Raw genomic sequence first — 16,957 nt, forward strand, 5'->3', positions numbered from 1 at the left:
GTTTTTTAATGTTGATTTAAAGCAATTCTTTAAGTGGTATACTCATACAGAGCTTTTTCTTACACTTGTTAGTGATTCACAGACCAGACTCGGTTTCATATTACTGTCATTACTTGCATCAGTATGTCCTTAAGAGGATTTCAGTAAAAAGCAGCCTTTGACAAATCAGGTTGTTCTTGAATAGTTACATATTTTGTTAAAATCCTTCAACCTGCTGTTCTAATCTTGAATATATTCTCTCTTGCAAATAATTTTGTTTTGTTACTGTGAACTGTCATTGTTTCTATATCTGAACTTTTTTGATATGTAAAAATAACTAATCAAAGCAGAAGTTACAAAGCAAAAATAAAGCCGAAAAATAATCTAGGCACTTACTGTACAGAAGTGATTTGGATATAGGGTTAGAGGAAGTGGTGTCCAAATTTGCAGATGATACTACAATATTAGCACAGTAAATAATTCTGAGAACCAAAGGAAGCTGCAGGATATTGATAAGATGGGCAAAAAAGTGGCAGATGGAATTTAATATCCATAAATGTGAGGTGGTACATTTTGGTTAAAATATTTATATAATGAGGGAAAGCTGTGTGACATGAAGAGCAGAGAGATTTGGGGATTCAAGTTCAAGACATTAAGAGCAGCATCGCAAGTGTATAAGGTCATAAAAAGCTAATTGAATACTGGGTTTTATAGCAAGAGGTATAGAATATAAAAGTCAAGATGTAATAATGAAAACCTCAAACTCCAGTTGAAGTACGCTTGGTAATTTTGACCTCAAGGAGAAGGATGCTCAGGTAATAAAGGGACAGTGCAGATTCACTAGAATGCTGCCTGGTATGAGGAAATACAAATGAAAAAAATTTTCAAAAATTGAGGCTGTTTTTCGAACAAAGATGATTAGATGTTAATTTGACGGGTTTTTAAAAGCATGAAGGGATGGGACAGTGGGAACACAATTTCTAGTGATCCAGGGCTCTAGAATTTGGAAAATGTGTTTTTTTTTAAAAAAGGGTTGTGAGTTTGTGAAATACACTTAAGTGAAAGAGACACTGTCAACATTTAAGAATCAGTTATATAGGTGGTTGAAGGAAAGGGGAGTAAAACTATATTGGGATGGGGGCATGCAGGTGGGATTAAGACCACTGCTTATGTGGAAGATAAACACCAACACAGACGACTGGTTGGGCCAAAAGGTTTGTTTCCGTGTTGTAATTTCTATGCATTTTAGAAACTGACAAACTATAGAAAAACATTTAGAGAAACACATCATAAACCCAAATTAAAAATGCCCAACTGTGCAATTTTTTTTTCTAATTTGATGGTGAGATTGATTTTTCTACCACTCTTATTTCAGATATTTTCTTTTGTCGTCACTCTGTTTTATGGCTGCAGTTTGGGTCTTGCTTTGAGAAGATGGAAGCTGTAAATTGCAACATATGAACTGTTTGGAAAGGTGTAGATGGCTGGATTCATTATCATTGTTGCAAAACTTTTTCAAACACCGATGGAAGATGCAAAACTTTTTCAAACACCGATGGAAGATGCTTCCCAAGAGAAGGGCAGTCCTTTCATAGGCCAATTCTGTTTTATACTGGAGTGTTTTGCAGCAGTGATGGCTTTTGTTTATAAATTAATAACTTTTTTGTGATCATTTTCAGTGTTAAGTTCTAAAGCTTGTGAAAGAGAAGAATAAAATAGTTTCCACTTTATCTGAACGTTGGGTGCTGAGTGTGTTGTCCAAACATTTAAAGCTTTCACAAACAAAATATTCCAAAACCAGTAACAGCAGCAGTTCATTTACTGTAAACTTGAATTCAGGAAAATGAAAGGATCCAAAGGGATTGGATGAAATAAGTCAGACTTTATTATCCGTTGTCTATTATTTGATTGTGAACACTCCCCCTTAAAAATGTAAATCATTTTCATTTGTGTGCTTGGCACTTCCCTATTACTGTAAGTAAATTATGTCTGTCAAGATCATTTAAGTAAACCTTTTTCCAATTTTGCATATGTTGCATAATTATCCATTATTTACATTTCTCAACTATTGTATGTACTGAATATCATTATGTAACAGTTGAATCTTGATCATTGTTTGTAACAACAAATTGGAAATTATTCCAATTATGTTTTCATTATGCCGCAATTGTTCTATAGTTTTCTCATTCTTGAAATTTCAAGATTTTTTTTTTTTTTACCAAGTGCCTATGTTTCAGGAATGACTTTGTGTGTATTGGATATGCTGGTTTAAAATGGAAGTTTTCCCAAGTGAGATCTGTGACTCCGCATCAGGTAAATTGCTGTCCATGATCTAGTAATAAAGCTTTCTGAAAATTTATTTTTTAAACTATCATGAACTGCTTCATACTAATCAACAACTAAAGTCTTTTACTGAAAAATTATGCACTGATTTGACACTTGGTGCAAGCTGTAGCTTGTCATGGAAGCCTCAGTTTTAAAAACTGGTTGCACCGTATTTTAAAGTTAGTTTCCTTTAAATTTATATAACTCATTAGAGCTATGGCCACAGAAACTATAGGAATAGCTTTCCGAGTCTATGCCCAGTGAGGAACTACTCCCATCGGTAGTGCAAACCAGGAATTCTGGTACCACTGTTCATGATTTTCATGACTTGTCTGAATTTCTCATTTGCACTGCCAGAATTCAAGACTTTCCACTGGCAGCACAGATGAATAAAATTACCCCTTTTAGACAAAGACTACTGAATAATAGCAGCAGTTTTATGACTAAAAGCAAACTTCCTGATTTGGTTTCCCTCTGACTTTCTATACAGGTTATCTGACCATATATAACCTTTTGGTTTTCAGATTGCAGCCCCTTGCTCTTCCAGAAAAGTAGGGATTTGTCATAGTCATGGAGGTCTGCTTATTCACAGCCATCTCTGAACAAATATTAACCTGCTGCCAAGCAACTTGAAACATGCCTAAACTTGATTTATTTAACTTCTTTCAGCTGACTTTTAATGGAGGTGAATGGAAACTGTCCATCTGCCCATACAAGGCAACCATCACCCAAAATGCGCTCAATTTCTAATGCTTTACATAGTGTTTTTCTTAATTCTGATTTTTCTGTTTTCCTTATCTTGGATGTTGAAAAACTTGCACTGAATAAAGGTAGTAATCCACAAAACTTTTGTATTGATAATGTTTCTGGATACTTTATTGCACTCTACTTATCAAAAATAATCTGTTGCAGGGTCCCATTTTTTAGTCTACATTCTGGCTGTTGATGAATTAATTTGTACATATGTTTATTCGGGGAGCAAAAACTGCACAATATGTTCACAACTTACTTCCAATCCCACTGCTCACTAGTTGAGCAATTGAAGAATTACTTTATTCCCTTAAAAAAAAACTTTAACAATTCTCACCACCACAATGGATTTTAAACTTCTAACCACTGTAACTGAAGCAGGATAACCCCAGAAACTGCTTTTGTCCCATATTGCAACCATTTTTTATATATACATCAGTGTGACCAATGAAAGTTTAGGACTTGTCATAAGTGAGGCATGGAAATGTTTTTTTTTTAAATTGGGGGAAATTTCCCTATGCATTTATAACTTGCCTGTTTTATCAATAAACTTCAGCATTTAACTTCATTTTCCAAAATCACCATTCGGATGACAACATTACCTAGGAAGGCAAGAGAGGGGATGAAAGGTGATTCTGATTAGATGATTTTGAAAGAAAAGTTCCTTCTTATAATTACAACAGATCCATTATCCATCTGGAGCTGGTTCTATTGTAGCCATTATTGTACGGATTTAATATAATTAAAGTAAATTGGGGCATTGGAATTTCAATCTATAGTTGCAACAGTAGTTCTGTTGTACTAAAATCATTCCCAGGTGCCTGTGGCGTTTTGGCCTGCTGGAGCTAATATACTGGGAGATGTATTAAAGATTCTAAATTCACCTTGGGCAATAGCGCAAAACAGGGGATCGTGAATCGGGAGCCCGTTTAGCACTTTGCCTGATTTTCTTTTCAATTGTGTTACTGCCCTTTTTTTACTCAATTAGCTTTGCCATTGAATAGCTTTCATGCTTTTGTGCAGATCAGAAGAGCTAATGCTGCCCCTGTAAAGTTGCATAAATCTAACTTGTAAGCCTGGTTACTCATTTATGGGTTAGACCTCACTCTGTATCCAGACTGTTCAACTGTGATCCCCCATTCTTTGCCTTCCCCTCTCAGTTGGTAGATGGATGTATATCAACCAGTAAGGCAAAATATGGAGCATCCAGCTTACTAATTACATTCCAAGTGCAATGAAAATGATAGCTATCCAGAATGAAGAATTAGCCTGGAGAAGTGAAAGAGGTAAGGACATTAGTTGAGGCTGTGGGGCAATTTCAAAATTATAAGAAGGAACTTTTCTTTCAAAATCATCTCTAATTAGAATCACCTTTCATCCCCACGCTTGCCTTCCTAGGTAATGTAGGCTTGATAGGAGCCAGTTGTATGGCCTAATTGCCAAGATGGCCATTCTTCATTGACTTTCCCAGTTCTGAATGTAGGGCTGAACTTGCTGAATAAGGTAGCTTTTTTTGGTGGTGGATAAACCTGAGATAATAGACCCTACTTCCTTCCATTTGTTGGATAACATTGAGCACAGATACTGGTTCAGGATTCCCCCCCCCCCCCCCCCCCCCGGAATGTTATGCTCATATGTGAAGGATGTTGGTGCTAGACTTTCTATTTTGAATAACAAATGCTAGCATCAAGCATTTCTGGTTAACTATAAAACAGATATAAAGTTCATTCACTATGTTCAACAATATAATTCGCTTCAACTTCAGACCATGCTTTATAGCATCATTGTGATTTCCATTTTCCACAGTAACCATCCTGTGGCTGAGTAAAATTCTGAATTTGGTACTGTGGCCTATGCCTATTGGGGATTGGATTGTGACAGGAATAACTTATTTCACCTAGACTCCTTACAGCATAGAGACAACTTTTAACCCTTCAGCTGGAGTTGAAATTGACCCAAGGTCCTGCTGGTGAAGCACTAGTATCAAACCATGCAACCTGAAGCTGCTGGCAATGAAGGCAAGAAGTAACAATTTTAACCCTTATGCGATTTATAATCGAAATAATCCAATAACTAATTAGACAGACAAAAATGCTTCATTGTTGTCACACCCTCAGTTATTTAATTAACCCTGCCTGTCAAAATTATTGTAGGTGGCTGAAAACCCTCCCAGAACTTCACTAATGGGTTACAAGGAACTAGCAATAAAAATTTTAAATGTCCAGAATACAAGATTTTTGTACATAAAAAGAAAAATGGAGGCTGTAAAGCATTTTGGGATGTCCCGAGTTCGTGAAAGGCACTATATAAGGAAAGAGACTTGCATTTATGTAGCGCCTTTCATGACCTGCATCCCAAAGCATTTTACAGCCAATTAAATACTTTAAGTGTAGTCACTGTTGTAATGGAAACATGGCAGCCAATTTGCACACAGCAAGTTCCCACAAACAGCAGTGTGATTTTAGTGATGTTGATTGAGGGATAAATATTGGCCAGGACACTGGGAGAACTCCCCTGCTCTTCAAAATAATGCCATGGGATCTTTGTCCACCTGAGAGAGCAGACAGGGCCTCAGTTTAACATCTCCTCCGAAAGACAGCACCTCCGATAGTGCGGCACTCCCTTAGTACTGCACTGGAGTGTCAACCTATATTTTTTGTGCTCCAGTTTCGGGAGTGGGACTTGAACCCACAACCTTCTGACTCCAAGGCAAGGTGCTACCATCTGAGCCACAGCTGACAATGCATATGTCTTTTCTTTTACCTTTTGGCTTGTATTGATTGTATGCTCAATAAATAGAGGATGTTTATTAATTGGGTGTTGTGATTTTTTTTTTCATTTTGGCATATAGTTGCTTTCTGTTGAGTGCTTAGCAGGTGCAAGTCCCACTCCAGAGACTGGAGCACAAATCTAGGCTGACACTCTAGTGCAGTGCTAAGGAAGTGCTGCAGTGTCGGAGGTGCCGTCTTTCAGATGAGACATTAAACGGAGGCCCCGTCTATCTCTCAGGTGGACGTAAAAGATTGCATAGCACTATTTCGAAGAGGAGCTTGGCCAATATTTATTACTCAACCAACATCACTGAAACAGATTCTGGTCATTATCACATTGCTGTTTGTGGGAACTTGCTGTTTGCAAATTGACTGCCGCATTTCCTACATTACAACAGTGACTATACTTCAAAAGTACTTAATTGACTGTAAAATGCTTTGGGATGTCTGGTGGTCATAAAAGGTGCTATATAAATGCAAGTCTTTTTCAGTGTCCTGTTAAAGGGACTTGCCTGAAACTTTGCCAGGGCTGTCCGATATAGTGAACATTGCTGTGATTGGTGATGTGAAAACTTTTATCTTCCCTTCAGCTGAAAGGTAACTAAACAGGTTCAGCAACGTGCCTGTTGAATACTTCATCGCAAGGCACCTCCCTGTTCTTCCTGGAGTAGGATTAGGCTTGGTGGCTCCTGTTGGGAACACTGGCACCATTTCAGGTGTAACCTTCCACTGCTCGCCTAGTCACTGCACAGCTGCTGAGTGTTTCAGGATTTTGTCCTCCCGCCCCCCCCTCTGCTGTTCCCCAGCCTGCCTGTGCTGGAATGTTGCTTACCTGCTACCTGGTGTGTGGCATTTCTGCCATTGGGACACCACCAGTAACTGGGACCACGGCTTTAGTCTGGTTTCAGTCACAGTTCTTTTGCAAATTACCTTAAATCTGTGTCCTCTGGTTACCAACACATCTGTCACTGGAAACAGTTTCTTATTTACTTTATCAAAACCCTTCATGGCTTTGGACACCTATTTTAATCTCCACTCAAGCTTCTCTGCTCTGCTCTAAAGAGAGCAACCCCAACTTCTCTAGTCTCTCCACGTAACTGAGTCCTTCATCCCTGATACCATTCTAGTAAATCTTCTCTGCACCCTCTCTAAGCCCTTGACATACTTCCTAAAGTGTTGTGCCCAGAATTGGCTGCAGTACTCCAGCTGGGCCTAACCAGTGAGCTATAAAGGTTTAGAATAACTTCCTTGCTTTTGTACCCTATGCCCCTGTTTATAAAGCCATGGATCCTGTCTGCTTTTTAACAACCTTTGTCAACTTGTCCTACCACCTTCAAAGATTTGTGTATGTACATCCCCTAGTGTCCCTGTTTGTGCACCCATTTTAAAATTGTACCATTTAGTTTATATTGCCTCCTCATTCTTCCTACCAAAATACATCACTTCACACTTCCCTGCGATAATTTTCATGTGTCTACCCAGTTCACCAGTCTGTTTGTATCCTCCTGAAGCCTGTTACTATCCTCCTCACTGTTTATTACATTTCTGATTGTGTGTCAACTGCATGTGTAAGTCCAGGTCATTAATATATAGCAAAAAGAGCAGTGGTCCTAAAACCAACCCCTGGGGGGGGGGGGGTCACCACTGTACAGTTCCCTCCAGTCTGGAAAAAAAAATCCTTCACCACTATTCTCTGCTTTCTGTCTTGGATTATACTGTCTAAAAGTTTCCCCACCACCTACGTTAGGCTGACTGGCCTGTAGTTGTTGGATTTATCCCCCTCCCCCTTTTTTTGATGCGCTCCATACTGGTGCAGATCCATGCTGGGAGCACTGGTCACAGGATCACTTGTTCAATTTGAATCATGCATATTATCCAATATATATATTGACAACTGACACCTACTGTAGAGATTTTCAAAGTATGTGTGTTTCCAGCAATCACCAGGATCAATTCTATGAAGCAATGATTCTTGTTGAATTCAGCACTAGCTGCATCCCATTGCTATACCATTAATAATATATTGAGAAATTTAATTTAGACCAATTCAGGTGTAAATGGTCAGGTGTACCCAGTTACAGCTGGGTCCACACATGTAAAATTACCAAGATAGGCTCAAAGAGCTGGGACTCTACACATTAGAGAAGCATAGGCTTGGGGGTGATTTAATTGTGGCTTATAAGATGATGAAGGGAATAGTGTGTGTCTGTGTGGGCTGTTTGTTTCAACTAAATAGGTTAGGGAGGACCAGGTGTCACAATCTCAAATTATTTAAGTCCAGAACTACATTAGATATTAAATTCTTTTCCCAGAGAATAGTGGACTTGTGGTACAGGCTGCTGGCTTGTGCGGTGTACATTGATTCGCTGAATTCCTTCAAGCAAGATCTAGACCCGTTTCTGGCTGGAGCGGATATCACCTCTTACAAAAGGAAGGTGCTGTATAACATTAATCAGGGCCAAAGTGGTCCCCTGGTCTAGTTTTGATGCCTAAAGGGGTCAGAGAGGAATGTCTCTGATTTTTCTGCTAATTGGCCTGGGCTTTTATCTTTTTTCACCTCTCCCAGGAGATTACCTGGCCGCGAGTGTGGGGTGGGTGGAGTGGGGGGGGGTGGTGGGGGTTGGGAGAAAGAGAAGTGTATAGTAATGCACAAGGCACTGCAATTGTGTGGAACAGGTTGAATGGACTAGTGGGTCTTTTCCTGTCTGTCATTGTTTGTATGCTGCCTGATCTGCTGAGTGTTACTAGCAGTTTCTGTTTTTGCTTCAGATTGCCAGCATCTGCAGTATTTTGCTTTCTGTTCAAAGATAACCAGAGAATTTCTGTGCATGCAGTCTATATGCAATCATGATGGAGCTTCTTGCTGCCAGTCCTCCAGGCCATTTACTTTCAAGTAGAACTCTGTTTTGACACAACTGGGTGGCATAGAGGGTAAGACACTGACCTTCATAGAAAGTTACAGCACGGAAGGAGGCCATTTTGGCCCATCGCGTCCCGCCAGCCAACAAAGAGCTATCCAGCCTAATCCCACTTCCCAGCTTTTGGTCCGTAGCCCTGCAGGTTACAGCATCCCAAGTACTTTTTAAATGTGGTTAGGGTTCCTGCCTCTACCACCCTTTCAGACAGAGTTCCAGACCCTTTCAACCCTCTGGGTGAAGAAATTTCCCCTCAAATTCCCTCTAAACTTTCCACCAATTACTTTAAATCTGTGCCCCTTGGTTTTTGACCACTCTGGTAAGGGAAATAGGTCCTTTCTATCCACTTTATCTGTGCCCCTCAATTTTATACACCTCAATAAGGTCTTCCCCTCAGCCTGTTCCAAGGAAAACAGACCCAGCCTATCCCGTCTTTCCTCATAGCTAAGATTCTCTACTCCCGGCAACATCCTTGTAAATGTGGTGACCAGAACTGCACGCAGTACTCTAGCTGAGGCCTAACTAGTGTTTTATACAGTTGAAGCATAACCCCCCTGCTCTTGTATTCTATGCCACGGCTAATAAAGGCAAGCATTCCGTATGCCTTCTTAACCACCTTATCTACCTGGCCTACTACCTTCAGGGATCTGTGAACATGCACTCCAAGGTCCCTTTGTTCCTCTACACTACTCAGTGTCCTACCATTTAATGTGTATTCCCTTTCCATGTTAGCCCTCCCCAAATGCATTACCTCACACTTCTCCAGATTGCATTCCATTTGCCACCGTTCTGCCCACCTGACCAATTTATTGATATCCTCCTGCAGTCTACAGCTTCCTTCTTCAATATCAACCACACAGCCGATTTTAGTATCATCTGCAAACTTCTTAACCATACCCCCTATATTCAAGCCTAGATCATTGATATATACCACAAAAAGCAAGGGACCTAGTAGTGAGCCCTGCGGAACCCCACTCGAAACAGCCTTCCAGTCACAAAAACACACATCAACCATTACCCTCTGCTTCTGGTCTCCGAGCCAGTTTTGAATCCAACTTGACACTTTGCCCTGGATCCCATGGGCTTTTAACTTCGTGACCAGTCTGCCATGTAGAACCTTATCAAAAGCCTTGCTAAAGTCCATATACACTACATCATCTTACACCTGTGGAACCTGTATTGATTATTCAGCCCAGACTGATGGAGTGAAAGTCTCCTCTGTATGCTGGCTGTAAGTGGACTATGTAAAATTTGTTTGGGTAGTCTTGATCCAGTTCCTAGCAGACATGAACCTACAACAAAAAAATGGCCTTAATTCAACATTGATTCCCAATTTCATTCAGACAGGCCTATGGCTGATTAGTGTGGAGAATGGTACCAATGCTAAACTGGTGTAGCAGGAGTACTCTAAGGTAGGAACTGAGAAACATTTTTTAGGGTAGAGAAGAGGGATTTCTTTTTCTGCATCGAGTTACACTATACTCGACCTGGCAGAGAGTGCCTGATGATGGCACGGTCTCTCTGGAATGGAACACCTTCCATTTCCCAGCACTGTCATCCTCACATTGATGAACACAGACCTTCCAAACTTACATCAGTGCTACTGCACAGATTCAACACCCTAACAATTTAGTTTGTGCATCAACCAACAGAGGGCACTCATAATCTAGCAATTGTGCATGAATAGAGAAATGTTGTTTTCTGCTCCTGGGATCACCATGGGCTATGACATTTGAGCACTTGTCAAATTCATCACCTGTGTAACTGCAGACAGAGCAGAATCTCTGCGGATGAAAATTGGCAAACTTATGCTGTTCACAGCGTGAATGATGCAGGCTACGTGCCACCTAATTCTAACTTAGCCTTGGCCGTTTAACGCTGTCCATTGCTGTGTGTGTTTTGCAATAAATTGAAGTACAGTACTTATTTTGTTTTTCAAGATCTAGCAACCATTTGGAAAATTTGTCTGTTGACTTCCTATTCATGTATAGTAGAAAAATGAAACATGACACAACCACTACATAAACTGTCTTTTAAAAAATGAAAAGATTTATGATTAAGGGATAAACTTAGTGCAACTTTTCATCAGCAGGCAAGAGAGCAGATCATCAGAAATTTATATAGGGTTGACTGTCATAGAAACTGAATGTGGCTTAAAAACAATGGGGGAAAAATTCGGTTGGTTTGCGCCTCAAGAGGGCGCTAATGGGACACAAAGCAACTAGCATCCGTGCGCGGCGATGTTTGCGGCACTCACGAAATTAACGACATTTTGCGGCAGCGCTAAACACTACCGCCATGACCTCCTGCGCCGGCAGATCATGACGTCAGTCGAGTGTGCAACGCCCCGGTAGCGCCTCAGACTGGATATTGAGTGGCGCCCCCCCCGTCTTACTGCCTGCCGCTAGCAATGACAGATTGAGGGGAGCGTTTTGCAGTTGGGGAGGGACTGGGGGAGCACTATTTAAAGGCGACCGCTTCCTGCCGAGCGCTATTTAAAGGCAACCGCTTCCTGCCTTTTTTTGTCGGCGAAATTTTTGCACCACGCATTCCGAGTGAGAGAGAGAGAGAGATTGCAGGAGATATTCAAAGCTGTGTTGAGGAGTTTTGGGTAATGAGCAGCACTTTACAGCTTCTTTCTGATTTGATCTTCCTTGCATCGTTTTAAAAGCGAATATGGGGGCTGCACTCTGAGCTCTTTCCCTGGGCCTCCTTTGTTCTTTCCAACAGACTTGATGTGCAGGTCTCTCCAGGCCGAGATTCAAGGCTGCAATGAGCAGGGTGTGGATGGAGAGCAAGATCGACCCTCCCCTTTAAGAACTGGCCGGCGCCAGTGTGTCTGTGTTCCATTGCTGACTGACATCACATGAGCTTCGCCAGCGGTCTGAGGTGGTGGCTCGCTCAGAAGTCACAGAAGTCACAGAAACCCCACAGTGCAGATAGAGGCCATTTCGGCCCATCGAGCCTGCACCGACACATATCCCACCCGATCCCCGTAACCCCTACACCAACACATATCGCACCCTATCCCCGTAACCCCACGTATTTAATGCCCCTGACACTAAGGGTCAATTTATCATAGCCAATCAACCTAACCTGCACATCTTTGGACTGTGGGAGGAAACCGGAGCACCCGGAGGAAACCCACGCAAACACGGGGAGAATGTGCAAACTCCACACAGACAGTCGCCCGAGGCCGGATTCGAACCCGGGTCCCTGGCGCTGTGAGGCAACAGTGCTAACCACTATGCCACCGTGCTCCTCGGCCTTTGCGCCTTAAGACAGGTGTGTAGCACCTGATTTAGCGCTCCATTCACCTCCAGGGGCGATAAAAGCCAAGTTTTCAGTCGGAGGTGATAATTAGTGCCAGGTGCTAATCTTTGTGCCCGGCCGATAATTGCACCCCAAATGTGGCGATACTGAATTTCCCCCCCAATATCCTTTAAAGAGGATGTGAAGAGGCTTCAGGGGGATCTTGACAGGCTCAGTGAGTGGGCGAGAACATGGCAGATGGAATATAATGTGGATAAATGTGAAGTTATCCACTTTGGTAGAAAAAACAGAAAGGCAGAGCATATCCTAAATGGTGAAAGATTGGGGAATGCAGATGCTCAAAGGGACCTGGGTGTCCTTGTACATGAGTCACTGAAAGTGAATGTGCAGGTGCAGCAAGCCATTAGGAAGGCAAATGGTATGCTGGCCTTCATCGCAAGAGGATTTGAGTACAGGAGTAAAGAAGTCTTTTTCCAATTATATAGGGCCTTGGTGAGACCACACCTGGAGTACTGTTTACAATTTTGGTCTCCTTACCTAAGGAAGGATATACTTGCCATAGAGGGAGTGCAACTAAGGTTCACGAGATTGATTCCTGGGATGGTGGAACTGTCGTATGAGAAGAGATTGAGTAAACTAAGTTTGTATTCTCTTGAAATCAGAAGAATGAGAGGGGATCTCATTGAAGCATACAAAATTATTACAGGGCTTGATAGCGTGGATGCTGGGAGAATGTTTCCCTTGGCTGGGGCATCTAGAACCAGGGGCCACAGCCTCAAGATAAAGGGTAGGCCATTCAGGACTGAGATGAGAAGAAATTTCTTCACACAGAGGGTGGTGAATCTTTGGAATTCTCTACCCCAGAGGGCTGTGGAGGCTCAGTCATTGGTTATATTGAAAACAGAAGTCGATAGATTCCTGACTAGTAAGGGCATCAAGGGATATGGCGATAGGGCCGGTGAATGGAATTGAGGCAGAAGATCAGCCATGATCTCATTGAATGGTGGAGCAGGCTCGAATGGCCTACTCCTGTTCCTATTTCTTATGTTCATATGACACCTCTTTCAAAACCCTAGGATGTAGGTCCTTGGGATTTATCGACTTTTAATCTCATTAATTTTGGTAGTACTGTTTTTTTACTAATAATAATTTCTTTAAGTTCCTCATTCTCGCCGCACCATTGGTTTACTCGTATTTCTGGGAGGTTTATTGTCTTCCTCCGTGAAGACAGAAACAAAGTATTTATTTAATTTCTTTGCCATTTCCTCATTCCCCATTATAAATTCTCCCGTCTGACTGTAAAGGACCTACATTTACCTTCGCCAGTCTTTTCCTTTTCACATACCTATAGAAGCTTTGACAATCCGTTTTTATATTTTTTGCTAGTTTTTTTTCTCATATTCCATTTTCCCTTTATCAATTTCTTGGTTCCCCTTTGCTGATTTCTATGGCTGTCCGCTTTTTCTGGCAACTTTATAAGCTCCCTCCTTTGATTAATACTAGCTTTAATCCTACCCGCTGGACGGAAACCAAGCGGATAGGCAGTTCAAATAGACCAGGTGACTTACCCATTGATGTCCTAAAACTGGATCCGCTGTCTTCAATTTAACCTGCTCTTCTGAGATAGGGTGGCCATATTTTCTAAACCGAATCCAGGGGCACACAGGATGGGAGCCACAGAAAAGTAGCCAGGACAGAAAATGTAGGTTACACATTGTAGCACGGCAAAAAAATTTTAGCAGCTTATATTGTAACAGTTGCACATACATCGCAAATGCAAAACAAATGCGCATATAATTACTGCGCATGTGCCGTCACATTATTGAAACGCATTCAGACGCCTGACCACCACCCCCCCACCCAGTGACCAAGGCCACACCTGACCCGCTCTCCACCCCACCCCCCCCCCGTGACTGAGGTCACACCTGCTCCACCCCCCAGTGACTGAGGTCACACCTGACCCACCCCCCCCCCCTGTGACTGAGGTCACACCTGAACCGCCCCCTCCCAGAGTCTAGGATTAGCCCGCCCTGCCTTCCCCCGAGCCCTCTCCCTCACCTGTTCCAGTTAATGTGCTTCCCAGCACGAGCCTGGCCAGACGCTCAAACAACAACCGGCACATGCGCAGAAAGACTGCCCAGTCGCACATGCTCAGTGGGTCACTCTGGCCATTGTACAAGTTGCTGTTTAGTTTAGCCTTAGAGTCACAAGCTGACAACTCAGGAGCGTTCACTCACAGGTACACTTCGGGGACGAGTTTTGTGAACCGGGGACATTGCTTGCCCGAGGACACAGAACCTCATCCGGGGACTGTCCCCGGAAAACAGGGACCAATGGTCACCCTATTCTGAGGCAGCAAAGACCTGAAGCCAGTAGCGGCCCTCTTTAAAATTAGCCCAGACTACAATTTTACCTCTGCTCTGATCAGGGATACAGCTGCAGCTTCCCCACCAGGTAAAGTCACATGAGCAGAGGATCGGAAGCAGAAGAGGCCGTTCAAATAAGTGTCTTTGTTTCCTTTGTGGGGCCAGGAGGTGCAAGGCCCCACAAGGAAAGCTTAACCATCCTCTCCCCAGACTCCCCGCCCTGCCCTCAGTACCACGAGACCCTCTCCCCCCGGAACCCCAGTTTCCATACTTATCTGAGTCTTGGCAGCCAGCCAGGTGTGGCCTGAATTTCTGCAAACCGGCAGCTGTTTCCTGCATGCTTCCCATCCAGAGTAGGCAAGATCTCAACCGGCAGCATGTTAATGAGGCCCAGAGATTAAAATCGCCCGAATTTCATGCTACCAAGGGTGGGAATCTAAGAGAAACCAGCAGTTTCCCACCGTAAACCTGTAGGCAGTTAAAATCCCACCAATCGCTGACACTAACAAAACCCTGTCTCCAGAAGCAAATGACAAGGGTTTGTATAATGGAGCAAAACCAAAGAAAACAGTCATTGTTCTGACACTAATTTGTGTCAATTAATTGTTAGACTGAATTTGAAGGACCTGAAAACCCCTTGTTGAACTTATCCTTATATTTGTGTGGTCACCACACTACTGCAGATCAGCAGCATTACATACAAAGATCAATTTTCTAAAAGCACGCTATCATAGGAACTTTAGGAACAGGAGTAGACCATTTAGCACCTTGAGCTTGCTATACCATTCAATTAGATCATCGCTGATCTATACCCTAACTCCATTTACCCGCCTTTGCTCCATATCCATTGATGACCTTGCCTAATAAAAATCTATCGATCTCAGTCTTGAAAGCTGCAATTGTCCCAGCATCCATAGCCTTTTGGGGAAGAGAGTACGAGATTTCTACTCGATTTTAAAATTCTCATCCTTGTTTTCAAATCCCTCCATGGCCTCAGCCCTCCCTATTTCTATAATCTCCTCCCGCCCCACAACACCCTGAGATATTTGCACTGGCCTCTTGAGCATCGCTAGTTTTAATCGCTCAACCATTGGTGGCCATGCCTTCAGCTTCCAAGGCCCTAAGGTCTGGTATTCCCTCCCTAAACCTCTGCACTTCTCTTTACTCCTTTAAGACATTCCTTAAAACCTATCTTTCATCTGCCCAAATATCTCCTTGTGTGGCTTGGTGTAAAATTTTGTTTTATAACGCTCCTGTGAAGCGCCTTGGGGCATTTTACTACATTAAAGGCGCTATATAAATACAAGTAGTTGTTGTTGTTGAAGGCGGCGCACTTGAAGGCTGGGAGTGCAAAAGACACCATGGTATCTTATGGGCAGTCTAACACAATGTGAGAAAGAGGTCATTGAAAGGAGCTGGCATGCTTGGTACATTCTTTGAAGCATAGCTGACTCCTCTTACCTTGCCTGATCTGATAAGGTCGTTATACTTTTTTTCCAGCATTTCCTGTACATTGTCATCAAAATCTGCAAAACGGGGGCTCTAAGGGCTGTAACAGACCGCAACAACATTTGGGGTTCTTGCAGACAAAATTATGCAGATGAAAGTTAACCCATTAAGCTGCTACAACCCTTTAAATCCTGCAGCATCAAGCTATAGTCCACCATCCCCTGTCCCCCTTTACTGTCACCCGCTTCCCCACTGCCTCCAGTGAGTGAGCTCCTAAGCAGTGGCCTTCCCAATGCTACGAGCTCATCCTAATTAATGACTAAGCCTGACCATATAAAATACAGGGTCAGTGTTTGCAACATTAGTTGGGCTCTATTCCTGCTCTACCACACTTCAGACGGGAATTGCGCCCGGTTAAAAAATGTAGGCCTAGAAATTCGGGCGGTTTGCGCCACCCATTAACGCGGCGTAATCTCACGAAGGCGGCAGCTGCTACTCCTCTGCCTGCTGGTGGCGGGTCCTGCAGCATTATCCATTTTCAAAGTCCCGGTAGCACTGCCGTTGAGGTATCGCCCTGCAAAAAAAAGTGGCACCACGGCGAACTTCGACCCTAGCGCTGAGTTCAGCGCTAGCACACCAGGTAAACCCAGCATGGAAGCAGACTCGGAGGCATTGTCAGCATCTTTTAAAGGGACACACACATTTGCATTTAAGTTTGCATTTAAGCTTTTGGACTGTTTTTTTTATTTTACTGAAGTAGTGGCTTGCTGCAATAGATATTAAAGGATTTAAGTGTGCAGGGAGTGCTGCTGGACACTTGCAAGGCTTCAGATGGTAAAGGAAGGCCTCTGAGAAGACAAAAAATGCTACAAATACTCAGCAGGTCAGGCAACATCCGTGGAGCGAGAAACAGAGTTCATGTCTCAGGTTGAGATGCTGCCTGACCTGCTGAGTATTTCCAGCACTGTATGCTGTCATTTCAGATTTATAGCATCCACTTGCAGAGGGAAGAGGAAGACTCAGAACAGGAAGAAACAGAAGGAAGGATGCAACCCAGACAGCCGCTTTCTGGCCAGGATATCTGGGATGGAATCATCCGCCTGCGGTCCCAGTGACCACAACCCCAATT

The 16,957-nt window shown here is 42.8% G+C and overlaps 1 protein-coding gene across 1 annotated transcript in view; it reads left to right on the top strand.

Annotated features, from left to right (window-relative positions):
* mal2 (mal, T cell differentiation protein 2) overlaps nt 1-5,867 on the top strand; it is a 58,232-nt gene extending 52,365 nt beyond the window's left edge. The window contains exon 4 of the mRNA XM_085993319.1: nt 1,355-5,867. Coding sequence (XP_085849445.1) covers nt 1,355-1,426 — 72 coding nt within the window. The 3' untranslated portion in view covers nt 1,427-5,867. The remainder of the gene's footprint in view (nt 1-1,354) is intronic.
* The last annotated feature ends 11,090 nt before the right edge of the window (nt 5,868-16,957 follow it).

Source organism: Somniosus microcephalus, chromosome 7, assembly GCF_052327205.1.
Source record: "Somniosus microcephalus isolate GS21.2 chromosome 7, FLI_Smic_1.0, whole genome shotgun sequence".
Classification (NCBI taxonomy): Eukaryota; Metazoa; Chordata; class Chondrichthyes; order Squaliformes; family Somniosidae; genus Somniosus; species Somniosus microcephalus.